Raw genomic sequence first — 12,938 nt, 5'->3', positions numbered from 1 at the left:
CCATTTCATTTTTATTTAACTCAAAACAGCGCAAAACTGCTGCTAAGGGCCTGATCTGGTGTTCCTCAAACATTAACATCTCCCACTGCTTCAATGCAAGCACACCATAGCTAGCTTTTATTTAGTCTAGCAGTGATGTTTGCTCCTCTATCTCACTACTGTTCTGCTGCAGTTCTGTGGTGGTAAGACAGACCTGCAAGCCTGGAACTGCTTTACATTTTCAAAACAGTGAATTTTCAATGATCAAAGTACCTGACATAAACTCCCAAGGAAGGAACCTGTGACGCAGGGAACGTTTGGGATAGATGCTGCTCTCAGCACACACACGTAACTACCGCTAACATCAGTGTGCGTCGTGCCCATCAAAGACAGAAAAGGAGCCTAGTGCTTTGCCATCCTACAGCTGAATTATGGCAGCACGAAACCAACCCAAGAAAATGACTTAAAAACCACTGACATTGCTGAAAGGTCACATAGGAGTCATTCTGAAATGCTGGCAGGTTTGAAATCTTGCTGTACTTTCACACACTGCAGCTTCTCTGAGAGCCATAAGATTAACTAAGGACCAACAAAAACTTAGTTTAAGCTATGTTTCATGTTTTACACCTTAAAGCAGATCTCCAAACTTCTCAAGGATACACAGCAGCTGACATGATTTAGCGTCTCAAGCAATACAAACACAACTCTGACATAAGTAAACATCCTATTTTTGCAATCAATCTCTCAGCATCCCCATTGCATATTTGTGACAGCATATGACCAAAATAACCTGCAGTATCTACAGTCAGAACATTCACACATCTTTGTATCTGACAGCATGACTAAAAAAATCTGTTTAATAATGATCCTTTCCCCCCCATGAGGCACTGGTAACAAAGCCAAAATAAATGAAGTTTACACAACGCACCTAAAATAAATCAGTGTGAAAGTGCTAACTGTCACTGTAATGGCTTTACTGATGTTGCTAAACAACTTGGAAGTACTGCTGTTACAGGAAACACAGAATCAAAGAACAGAAGAATATATCAAATACTCCACACATTGCAAACAGCTCATTCAGTCTTGGAATAATTACCCATAGAAAAGATTTTGAACTCTTTGGGGGGGTCCGAGCGCAGGGGAACCGGCCGGAGTCACGACACAAACACTGATATGATTTGAGCATCGTGCTTCCTTTATTGTTTCCTTACACCAACTTATATCTACTTTACAAAGCTTCACACTCTCTTCCCACGGGACAGCCTCTAAGCAGCGGGGGAGCCGACCAGTGTGTAACTTTGCCAAGGGTTCTCAAGGCTGCCTGCTGCCAGGTGTCTTCCAGGCCTGTCTGCAGCCTGAGGCCCCTTCAGGGGTTCTCCCCTAGCAATCCTGGGGTGCCCAGACTGCCCCTGTTCCACAAAGAATCCCTCTACAGATCTCCTTCCTTGTGAACCCCAAATTTCATCAGGTATCAATACAACGCCAAGAGCTCTCTGTAGTATTGAAAGTTTTGTGAGCTTCACAGAAAGCAGCTGGATTAACTCATTAAGAAGTTTAGGAAGGGCCTTCCCAGCAGCAGGTGGCCAACCCCAGCAGGCTAAAGGAGCCCTGTCCCCAAGGGACTGGGATCTTCCAAAGCAGGGAAGAGGATGCACAGCTGATCAATGCAGGCAGAAGAATAAAGCACCAGAAAGACAAAGGCGGGGTACAAGATGAATAAGGTTTTGCACAACTTATCTGAAGGCTCACTAAATACGTCTGATTTCAATAAACATTGAAATAAATAGTGTTTCCTAAAATTACCACTGATGGTAAACTTGAAATCAAAACATAGCTGTATTTTTTTCCCCAGGAGAGTATTCTCTTTTCAGGACAAAATGTGGTTTTGGAGTGATACAAGGATTTGGCTTTTTTTTTTTTTTTTTGCAGACTCACCAGCCTGTGCTCTCTTCAAGACCTGCCCTCCCAGTTCCCTGCCACAGTAGGTCCCAGGTTCATTTTCTGGGCAGCTGAGCTCCACTTTTCTGCGATGCTCCCACTGTTAGCTACTTGTTTTTCTAGAAGACCAAAATTGCTTCTCCGCTTAGCCTAAAATAAAAGGCAGCTGTAAAACCCACCAGTGCTGGGAGGTTTAACACAAGTCAATGCAATATATTTAGCTTCACCTTTGCCTAAGGGCAGTGTTGTGTGGCAGCAAACAAGGCTGTGCATGCTCAGCTGCACTCCTTCAGTGCAAAGGCCTTTGAAACTCAGCCCAGGGCATGCAGCATGTGCTAGAAGCCATTATAAAGCCTGGCAACTCGACAAACCCAGGATTTGCTTTTCAAACAGAAGTAATTTAACTGTTCAATAAATAAATAAATAAACAAACAAGAATTCATTCAGCAGTTTTCTAATGCTCTTGGAGTGACGGAAAGCAGCAGCAGCCAGCTCTGGGCTGCCTTCCCGGCACCTCTCATATTGAGGGCAGGAGGCAACATCTTGCCCTTCATCAGCCTTCCGAATAAACTATTTTAATCACAAAGTTCTTCAGAGCCTTAAACGAATTCTGTTATCCCCCATTTCTGGATTTGGCTAGTGGCCTCCTTAAAATGGGTAAGTTCCCCTGCTTTGTCCTCTTACTTTCCAAGTGCTTCCAAGCCCACGCTGCACAAGCACACCCTTGCCATTCTCTGCAGCTGCTGACCGCTCTCCCTGGGAGGTCACCTTCCTGCAACCAGGCAGACCTGAGAAGTGCTCTACCTTCACCCCTACCCTTCATTTTCCAAGCTTCCCCCTTGCAGTGCTGTGTGAACAGCAGGCACAGCCCCTCTCTCCCTGCGGAGCCGCGTCACCACGGCGTTCCCAGTGCCGAAGCCTCCAAATTCACTTGTACTGGCACATCCCAAAAGGTGCGGCCTGACACAGATAATTTATTTTTTCCACCCTCAAAGGGCTGGTGTGTGGATTAACAAGGTGTCTGTAAAACACCCAAAGTGCTACGTAAGCACCAAGGATGATTATCAGAGGCTGAAGTGCTCTGAGCTGCTCTGTAGCGATGTGAGGGGAGGGAAAGGAACGAAAAGAAACAAAACAGTGAGGTCCAAGTGCTTTGCCCCAGAAGCAAGCACAGAACAGCAGCCACATTTCTGCATCTGTTCCACCTTCACACCCTGTATCCATTGGTTTATTCTGACTATCTGGATCTAACATGCTCTGGCCTGATGTATCCCAGTCTTCACAGATGCCAAACATTAGCACTTCAGAGAATTCTTCAGCTGCAACCCTGAGTCACAACTGCTCCTTACTAAGCAGTAAATTAATTCTTTATAAAAGCGTTCACTTGTAATAAACATGAAACATCAATCCAATAAACCATGTTCTTTAATCTCATTTCTAAATATATTTCCAGTTTAACTTGGTTTTTTTTAAGCCTAACAGCATTGCTCACTGACATCTTTAGCTGCTGGAGAAAAGAGGATGTTCTGAGCACAGGGCCAGGGCGCTCTGGGCTGATCCAGGCATGGCCACAGCACACCACCTCTGCCTTGTCTTCTATACAAGCAGAAATTAAGACACCAGTATTAGAGGAGACAGGCTTTGGTAAGGCTTGTAAAGTGCCTGGAACACATCAAACCTTCAGTGAAAGCAAATGTTGTTATGCAATAGATGTTACCTGGCACAGAGACCCCTTAATGCTGCAGGAAAGGAGGGTGTGAAAAATGCAGCTCATTTGCTCATTTTTGTACACTGAGAGCATTGAACTGAACTGCACTATCATTTATGTACTCTATTCTCACATATTTTTTTTCTCAAGCTGGTGTCATCAAGTCACCAGACAGAGGACCAGGACTTCTGATTCAGAGGCTCAATGCCCTGCTTTTGCCACCTTGGTGAACTCACCAAAGCTGCCCTCCCAATCCCCATGTCTGCTTCAACTTATAAAATGGCAGTAACAATGCTGATCTCTTCTGGAAAGAGCTCTGGGATCTGCTCATCAAACGTGCAAAACAAAGATGAAATATTATTATTCACAATCTGTCTTCAACAACAGCTTGGTAAAAGCTATTTGCAATACTCTCACAACCAGAAGTTGTACTTTTTTTTTAATTAACAAAATGCACCACTTGCCATTATAACTGCATCCAGGAAACACAGCCCTTGACTGTAAAAATGTCAACAGGTGAAAAGATAATGAATTGTCAGTGACATCTCCCAACACATACAAATGAAGAAAACTGAGGTCAGCACATGCTACAAACCCAAGACAGATTGCACTCCAGAGGAGCACAAAGATGAGCCAGCAGCATGCAACTGATTTATCCAGGGATTAGCCAGAGGTCACTCTGGCAACAGTTTAGGAAAGCTCATTGCTTAGCTACCAGCAGGACACCTCACATGAACTCCAGCATCCAGCTACAACCATATCTAACCCTGTTGTTGCCTAAAAACAATCACTGCTTGGACAAGTAGGTCCCTTATGTTATATCAAGTTGATTCCCCCATCTGCCATCTTGTACCTGTAACATCATAAAACATCAGGCTCCAAGTGTGAGAGACTACTCCAAAATCATCTTAGAAAGGACAATTTTCCCCTTGCATTCTAACAATGGAGGCCCAATAATACCATCTCTTTTCAAGGCAAATATTTAACTCAAGAAGTTGTACATCAAGGCTGTAAGTGGAGGAAGGCCACTGTATGTTTGTCCAGCACCCACCACAGCAGGCTCACATTCCAAGCTGGATGCAGATCTGTGACAGGTTGTTAATCATCCCAGTCATGACTTCTGCCAGGCAAAAATACAGTATCCATCTATCAGACACTCAGAAGCAAAGCAGCAGCTGATCAAATGTGCATTTTTATAAGAGGACATCATCTTGGGATGCCTGAGATAACTGGAGACTGTCAGTAAAGATGCTTTCAGAACACCTACTCAACAGTTCACCAAGCTTCCTTTTGAACAAGAAGTGATAGAAAAATATCTTCCTGTAGGTGAAAGCCATCAGACATGCACAGAAAAGCTGACAAAACAGAGAGGCAGCCTGGTTATTAAAGGTAATTTAATGGAAAAGATACACAGTACCACAGAATAAGTCACCATACTTTGTCCAAATAGAAAAAGCAAAACTTTGGAAATTGATGCTTTAAACACTGTTGTTTTCCACGCTGGTATTCATTAAGGTTTATATGGATCTCATCAGCATGCAATTCTGTTTGCAAAGGTTACTCTCAACTTGAGCAAGACAACTTTACTAATTAATCAGAAGGAAGTCTCAAAGTTAATTTATTAAATTGAATCTGCTGTATCTGCCATCAACCACAAGTGGGATGGAACAAATCAGATCAACAAAGCACTGATTAAAAAAATACATTATCTTAATTACTGAAATATACCCTCACTAGACAGGGGAAAGAATCCTGTGAAGGAGTGATTTTGAAGGTCTTTCCCTAACAGTGTTAAGAAACTGATAATCATAAGTGTCATACATTAATGTAATTCTTAACAGTTTCAAGAGTATAAGCATCAACATCTTACTGCAAACCATGGGGTTAAAAATGTATTAAATATTCTAGTGAATATTACAAAGAAAATGAGCCACACCTGCTGATGGTTATAATTCCTACTGAAGTTGTAATGCTTTCAAAAAAAAAAAAAAAAAAAAAAAAAAAAAAAAAGTTTGGCAACTGAAGCTTTGCCTCAATTTCATAGTTACCACAGAGGGGTAACTGAAGACTGAACTTGGGTTTTGTTAACAATTTGGAAACACTGACATACAAAAGTGGCATGCATTGCAGCTCAAAGGGTTCAACACATGCAAACACCCACATGCTGCCACTGTGGTTTAAATTTCTGGGACAAAAATACATTCTTCAATAATAATTTTCTTCCTTCTAAGTCCCTCATCTGCCTTAAACAGTCCCAAATCTGTATATAGTCACTCAAATGGAGCAAGCTATCCATGGACAAAACAGTGCCACTGCTGAGGAGAGCCCAGCGAGTGCAGGTCCCAGATCTTCCCAAAAGCACAGCTTGTCAGAGCTGCAGCTGCAGAACCAAACCCCTCTGCACAAAAGCCACGCAGACACGTCCCCATCCGAATGATCCGGCTCCCTCCCGCTGGGACACACTCCTTGGACAAAGGAGGAGATCTGCTCCAAACCCTCACATCTGTGGTCTGGCAGCTCCTACAACCCAGACCAATTCAGTTACTGCTAAGTATGAACCACTCACAACCCTAAGTCTAACACAATTTAAGTGCAGTTGTAAAACTAGATCATTGCTTATTTTAGGCACAGCAGAGGAAAGGTGTCGGAAACAAAGCTGTCAGTCTGTGCAGAGGAGCAGCAGGAGATGGAGAGAAAAGGAAAAAGGTACAATGACACAGATGACAAGGGAGGAAGAGATGGGAAGGGGGCAAAGAAAAGAAATAATAATCCAAAATGAGATTAGTCTTAAGAGCTGTGCACGTTTTCCTACACTGAAAAAGACAAGAAGCTACCAAGCAAACAGAATGCACTTATTGCACTGCTGGCTACAGGTAAAGATGAACCACGCTCCTTTCCACTCACCCTCCCCTGGAAACTGGTGACAGAACTGCTGCTGGCAGAGGAAATCAGGAGGCTCAAACAGGCCCACCACCTCCAGCAGCAGGTATCACATCACCTGGCTCCCACTAGGCAGGAAATGTCACATGCAAAGGTATCTTTATGTGCTGCTTTACACTGCAATTAACCCCAGGCAACTGCTGTATATCATTTCTCATGCACAAGCCAGATGTGAGCTCCATCCCTGTCATTCCAGTGGTCAGCATTTTTGCACTGTGTTTTTTCTGAAAACACAACACAAATATTTAATCGCTGGCTTTCCAGATTTCTGCCATGGCGCATTTTCTTTGGCTGAAGAAGGCTACAGACATCAGTTAGTTAACCATGCACACAGATGGAGTTTCTCAGCCACAGCAGATGAAGCAATGAAGCTGGAAAGAACAAATTCTAAATCACTAAATTATAAATTAACAAGACCTAAGGAGTAAATATTTAGAAGAGCTCACTGGAGCCTTAAGGATAGGAGCATCATGACTAATTATTCCAGTGATCACTTAAACATGGAGTTAGGAAAGATCAAAAACAAGAGAAAAATGAACCTCACCAATTACACACATAAATGCAGATTAATGCCATATGACTAGCTACCATATGAATATGCAACTCACTTATTAAAGCATTAATACAGCAGTCACAGACAATCTGATTTTCATTTTTAAAAAGCCAGCTGCAGAAATATAAAACTGGACTTCTTTTTCTCTAGCCTCATAATGCAGAAGTAAAGGATGATTTGTTCAGAGTAAAAAAAAAAAAAAAAAAAAAAAAAAAATCAGTGAAGTTCAAGGGTGTGATTTAGTAACTGTAAGCAGCAATAGAAAACTAAATTCAGTGAGCAAAACCGGTATGCTGTAATACCAGAAAAAGTTTTTAAAAACAACAAGCCAAAAAAAAAACCCCAACAAATAGAAAAGGAAATAAACATTGAAAAGCTAAAACAATTAAATTGTTACTTCAGTGTAGAGAATTTTTTTTTCAGTTGCATTGTGTGCCCAGATTTCATTCTGCAACTATGAAAGTACTGTCAGTTAGTCATAAAAGAATAACAAATTGTTTATAACGTAGACACATATAATAATTAATTAAATCATTCAGAAGGTTTATTTAAGCTAATCTCCATAGTTATACAATTTCTCATCATTTGTTTCAAAAAGGAACTCCTACCACATCTTGTTTGTTGTTATTCAGGACAGCAGAATTGCCGGAGGGCGCAGTGAGAGCTGAAGAGCAGGTAATTAACGCAAAAAGGAAAAGCCACAGAGAAAGCTTAAGCCAAAATCTCAGGCCCCCTAAGTCTGCCTGGCAGCAGAGGATGCTGATGGTGGCAGACAGACATCTCCATTGCACAGGCTCCAGCTCACAGGCACACAGAACACAGGTGACCCAGCAATCTGACATTTCAGCACCAGTAAGAGGCAAGCCCACTTCAGTGAGGGGTTAGAGTCAGCCAGTGGAGAGAGATCCCTCTCCAACCTCTTACTTCCACTGGTTGATATTAAGAGCAAAACTTCTGTGAATTAGGATGACAGCCATCACTGACTACAATTTCAGACCACTGTGCTGAGCCTCAGACATAAAATAAATAATTTTTTCTTTTGTATAGCTTTTAGAGGAAGTTGAGAACCAGGTCTGTTTAAAACAGCAGTGATGAAAGAGACATGAAGAAGATGTGACTGTTGTAACACGGTTTTGCCTTTGTATCTCCACACCAGATTATACATCTATTTTCTGAGCAGAAAGGAAGTAAGGCAAAATATCTTTGCCGTTCAACAGTGTGGTTGTAGAGCTGTCCTGGTTTCAGCTGGAACAGAGGCAATTTTCTTCCTAGCAGCTGGTGCAGGGCTGCATTTTGGAGCGATGAGAAGAACGCTGCCACCACAGCGACGCCTTGGCCGGGGCTGAGCAGCGCTTCCCTGGAGCCAGGGACGTGTGGGATCCTCCTGCTCTGGCAGTGAGCAGGTGCACAAGGAGCTGAGAGGGAGCACAGCCAGGACAGCTGACCCCACCTGGCCAAGGGGATTTTCCACACCCAGGAACGTCATGCCCAGTATATAAACTGGGGGCAGCTGGCCATGAGCTGCTGATGGCTGCTTGGGGACCGGTTGGGCATCGGTCAGCGGGTGGTGAGCAACCTTACTGTGCATCACTTCTTCTTCCTGGGTTTTACTCCTCTTTCTCTCTTTCCTTTTCACTGTTATCACTGTTGTTGTTATTATTTTATATTATTTTATTTCAATTATTAACCTGTTCTTATCTCAGCCCATGAGTTTCTCTTCCCCATCCCACTGGGGGAGGGAGGGAGTAAGCAAGTGGCTGTGTTGTACTTAGTTGCTGGCTGGAGTTAAACCAAGACAAGGGTATTTTTGAAACACTGTCTCTTTTGCAATTACTCTAAGTCATGAAATGCTGCACTGTACTGTTTCCTTTCGAAATTATCTATGACCTGGGTATTGTGGATCACTGTATTCACACATGCACACGACAAACATTTTTATCCGTTCTAGTTCTCATACAGATTCTTAAATTAACAGATAGCCAATTTCAAACCATGAAGATTTTATAATTTTCAACCCATTCTCCCCTTGCCTCCCCCACTTGCAGCATAGCTTAAGGGCCATCACAATTAATCCAGAAATCTTTCTCTATTTTACTTGTTTAATTTGATCATGAGCTGTATTGCCAACAAGGAAAACTAAACCAATAGCTTGAAGCTGACCAGCCAGGATACCAGGGAGCATCCTGTTAACCAGAGACCACACGGTAGCCCAAAAGATTTTTATTCTAGAAATTAAATATTACAAAAGCTCCCCTAACTGCAGGCTCTTGGGACAAAGGGGAAGAAGTTTCTGATAACCACTGCCCTTGGGTGACAAGTTCATTTTGATGCAACATCTAGAGAAATGAGGATTTCCTGCACAGCTGTTACAGTGTCCCTAGAGACTCAGTTTTCAGGCACTCTTTGCAATCGTCCCTCTGCTCCCTCTTAATTCCAGTCAGCAACAGCCACAGGCAGATTACATAGCTGGGACATTACTGACACAGCCAGGAGCCTGTAACAGCACTCATAAGCCCAGTGATTTCTCTTGTCAGTACCATATATAAACACAAAACAGCTAAGAACCTGGCACTTTTCTCTTTAATGATCCACCAACAATTGAAAAGTATCTCCTTATTTTGCTAATCAAATTAAAAAAACATAAGCATACAAAGCACAGGGCTAATTTTAGACCTAAATACTGACAAGATCTCTGGTAATTCCTGCTAACTGTCAGTGGCCATGATCTCCACAGCATTTATAAAGCTTTACTGTTCACTAACTTGGGCAACTTTTCCCTTTGTGAAATGTACTAAAACACTGGATAAAAGACAGATATTGCAAAATATTTCACAAGCTATAAATTAAAGAGAAGAGCATCAGCCAGAAACTTTGTTTTATTCCTTTCAGAATAACAATGACTTCAAGACTCTGGTGTACAAACCTGGCCATCTGCTTGTATGCTTCTTCAGCCACTGCAAAGATATGTGGATCCATATCCCCCATATTTTGGCCACTGTAGGCATTGATGATATCTTCGCCATAGATAGGCAGTTGCTCATAAGGATTTATGGCCACTAAAACAATACCTACAAAGGAAATGAAACAAAAGGAATCATTAATAGTTGTTTCAAAATAAACCCACCCAGAAATGGCTTTAACTAATGAATCAACTATTTTTCTAATCTTTCTAAAAATATTAAAGAACAAGGTTCTGATATTACTGACTTCAACAGGTATTTATTCTGAGTACAGTTCTGCACACAAAGTGTCACTAGAGTTTGCTTCTACCCTGCTTTGGTGAACACATCAGGGACAACTTTTTACTTTTTCTTTCTATCTGCCTTTTCTAAAGCTAGCGTGCACAAACCAAAGAGATTCAGAATGTGTCAACTTGAATACTGCCTGATCATGGAGTAGACCAATGAATGTGCACAGTATTTCCCTGTGTTTTATTCTGAATTACCAGTGATACTGTAATTTGTGAAGTGTAACTACTGCATGGTCTCACTGACCGCCAGCTTGGGTACATGAAATGTGTTAACCCTTCAGCTGTTGTGCAAGAATAACATCTTCAGTTTTTGTAACAAGAAACAGAGTTTAGACACAGTGTAATTTGGATTCTAGGGCATCTCTGCCAGTCAGGCAGGACAATCTCCTGTCAAAGGGATCAAAAAACCCAAACAGTAGATGTATTTCATAGGGCTGACAGAGCAGTACCCAGTCATGTCAGGGAATTAGGCAATTATAGCTCTAGAAGGCATCCTAACACCCTCACCTGATACCTCTGCATGTACTCACACCTCCCATTTTCTAGTTTTTCCATACCAATTAAACACATATCTGTTCTTTTAGCACCACTCATCACTACAGCACTTCTAAACTCCTGCCATTCTTTTACTCTCCCAGCACAGGAAAAGTTAAGTCTTGCTCTTTACAAACTTCCTAGTCACAAATAGTGAGACCTCAAATGCTTTTGGGACAATTCTCTTTTTCATGAGAAATGAGGACTGCTCTACCCACATGGATACTCTGACAAAGATTCCTTGTACCTCTCTCTCCTGCAGCATTTTTACAACAGTTTATTTGCTCCGTGCAGGGGTGGAAACACTGATCACTGCCACGTGAGATCCAGCTGTGACAGGCACACCGTGCCCCCCAACATAGAAAAACCTCCTCACCTGGACAAGGTGATAAAGGGGGGAAAAGAACCCCTCTAATTTTAACTGTGGGCATTTCAAAACCAGAATTTCTTCTTAATATATGTATTTTGGTGCCTAAGTACACCAACACAGCTGCAGATAGCTGCACAGTGACTACACCAAGCATGCTTGGACAATGCATCCCTGAAGAACCTGCCCCAGAAGCATTTCCATAGCACTCAGCTTGCTTCTAAATTTACTCAGAAATTCACTCTTACACATACAGACTTCCTCAGTGCCAATCCAGCCCTCTGCTCTGCCCAGATTACAGTGTTGTGATGTCTATCTAAGAAACATTCCATGGAAAAGCTGGGAGAAGGGAAATGAAAGCATCTACAGTCTGGCACTACTGCTGGGAGCATCAACCAATTTTTAAACCCTTTCATGCATCTATAGATCAAGCACAGAGCATAGCAAAAACATTAAACAAGAGAATATGTTTTAGGGAGAGATCTGAGAGACCTTGATCTATTTCCTCAAATACATGGCAAGTTTTCTGTCTCGACATGCCCATGTGAGGAGAGTCGGTGTTTTTCCATCAGCCATGACTTCACTGAAATGACTCAGGAGCTCCAGTGAAAAATCTCTATAAACATTTATGCCAAGTTCTAATGCTGTAATGATGAGCCAAAAAATAAGAGTGGGGGTTAGGGACAGGAAGTGACCTCAGTACTACAAGACTCGAGGAATATTTTCCATGTCAATTTTTAACATCTGCCCTTAGAAAAAGTAGTAAAAAGTAAAATATGGTGCACCACTGAGCTGAGCCTCTCAGGCTTGCAAGTCTCATCAAAGAGACATTATAAAAATCTGTGTGAGACTTCCGGCAATTCCCTCCTGCTTTTGGCTATGCTGGCAAAAATAAACCCTTAAATTGGGAACAAGCAGCCCCATGACAAGTCTCCAGCATATTAAAACACTTAACTTCAGTAGCAAGCTGTAAAATCTACAAGCAACTACCATCTGGAAATAACCAAAACAAGTGAGTTAGGAATTATTTGCTTTCTGTAGAACTTTAGAATCAGTCTGCCTCCTTGGGCTATAATCCAGATTAATTTACATATAACTTCTCTTTATCTCTGCTAAATCATATTGCTATTTTAAGAAGTATGGCCTTTCCTAAATCAGATTTGTGTGGTTTTGTTCTTACAATTACACTAAATTGAACTCTGGCTACTCTTTGTGCCATTCTTCTGATATATGCCTGAAGTAAGCATATCTAACTCTTTTATCTTGAACGTATTCACCGATCTGTGGCCAAATTGGACATAAACATAAGTAATTTATTAATTTAAAGTTTGGTCTCCTGCATAGCAGGCAATACTTTTTACTAATCTGAACTAACGAGCCTTCACAGCCGTAGCAGTTTTTCCATGCAAGCATTCAAATTTTCCTTTGTAACTTTTCAACTTCCTTCATTAATTCCTCATTTCATGTTTTCAACAGTAAAGCAAAGTTCTAAATCACCTCTGAATTGCTGGTGAAAGGCTGACTTGAAATTAAGAAATCAGGAGGTTTTCTGTTTAAAAGTTTGAATTACTTCAGAGTGAAATTTTAAAGCCTTTAATATCCATTTGACTTATTACACTAAGACAGCATGGTTGAATTCCTTTTTAGGGCCCTGGACAACTATCCATCC

The 12,938-nt window shown here is 41.7% G+C and overlaps 1 protein-coding gene across 1 annotated transcript in view; it reads right to left on the bottom strand.

Moving 5' to 3' along the window:
* Positions 1 to 12,938, bottom strand: part of MYO5A (myosin VA) — a 98,399-nt gene that overhangs the window by 61,441 nt on the left and 24,020 nt on the right. Inside the window, exon 4 of the mRNA XM_082290917.1 lies at positions 10,042 to 10,186. Coding sequence (XP_082147043.1) covers positions 10,042 to 10,186 — 145 coding nt within the window. The remainder of the gene's footprint in view (positions 1 to 10,041; positions 10,187 to 12,938) is intronic.

Source organism: Coloeus monedula (assembly GCF_965178545.1).
Source record: "Coloeus monedula genome assembly, chromosome: 14".
Taxonomy (NCBI): domain Eukaryota; kingdom Metazoa; phylum Chordata; class Aves; order Passeriformes; family Corvidae; genus Coloeus; species Coloeus monedula.
The sequence above is the reverse complement of the archived record's forward strand: the minus strand, read 5'-3'. Positions and strand labels throughout refer to the sequence as shown.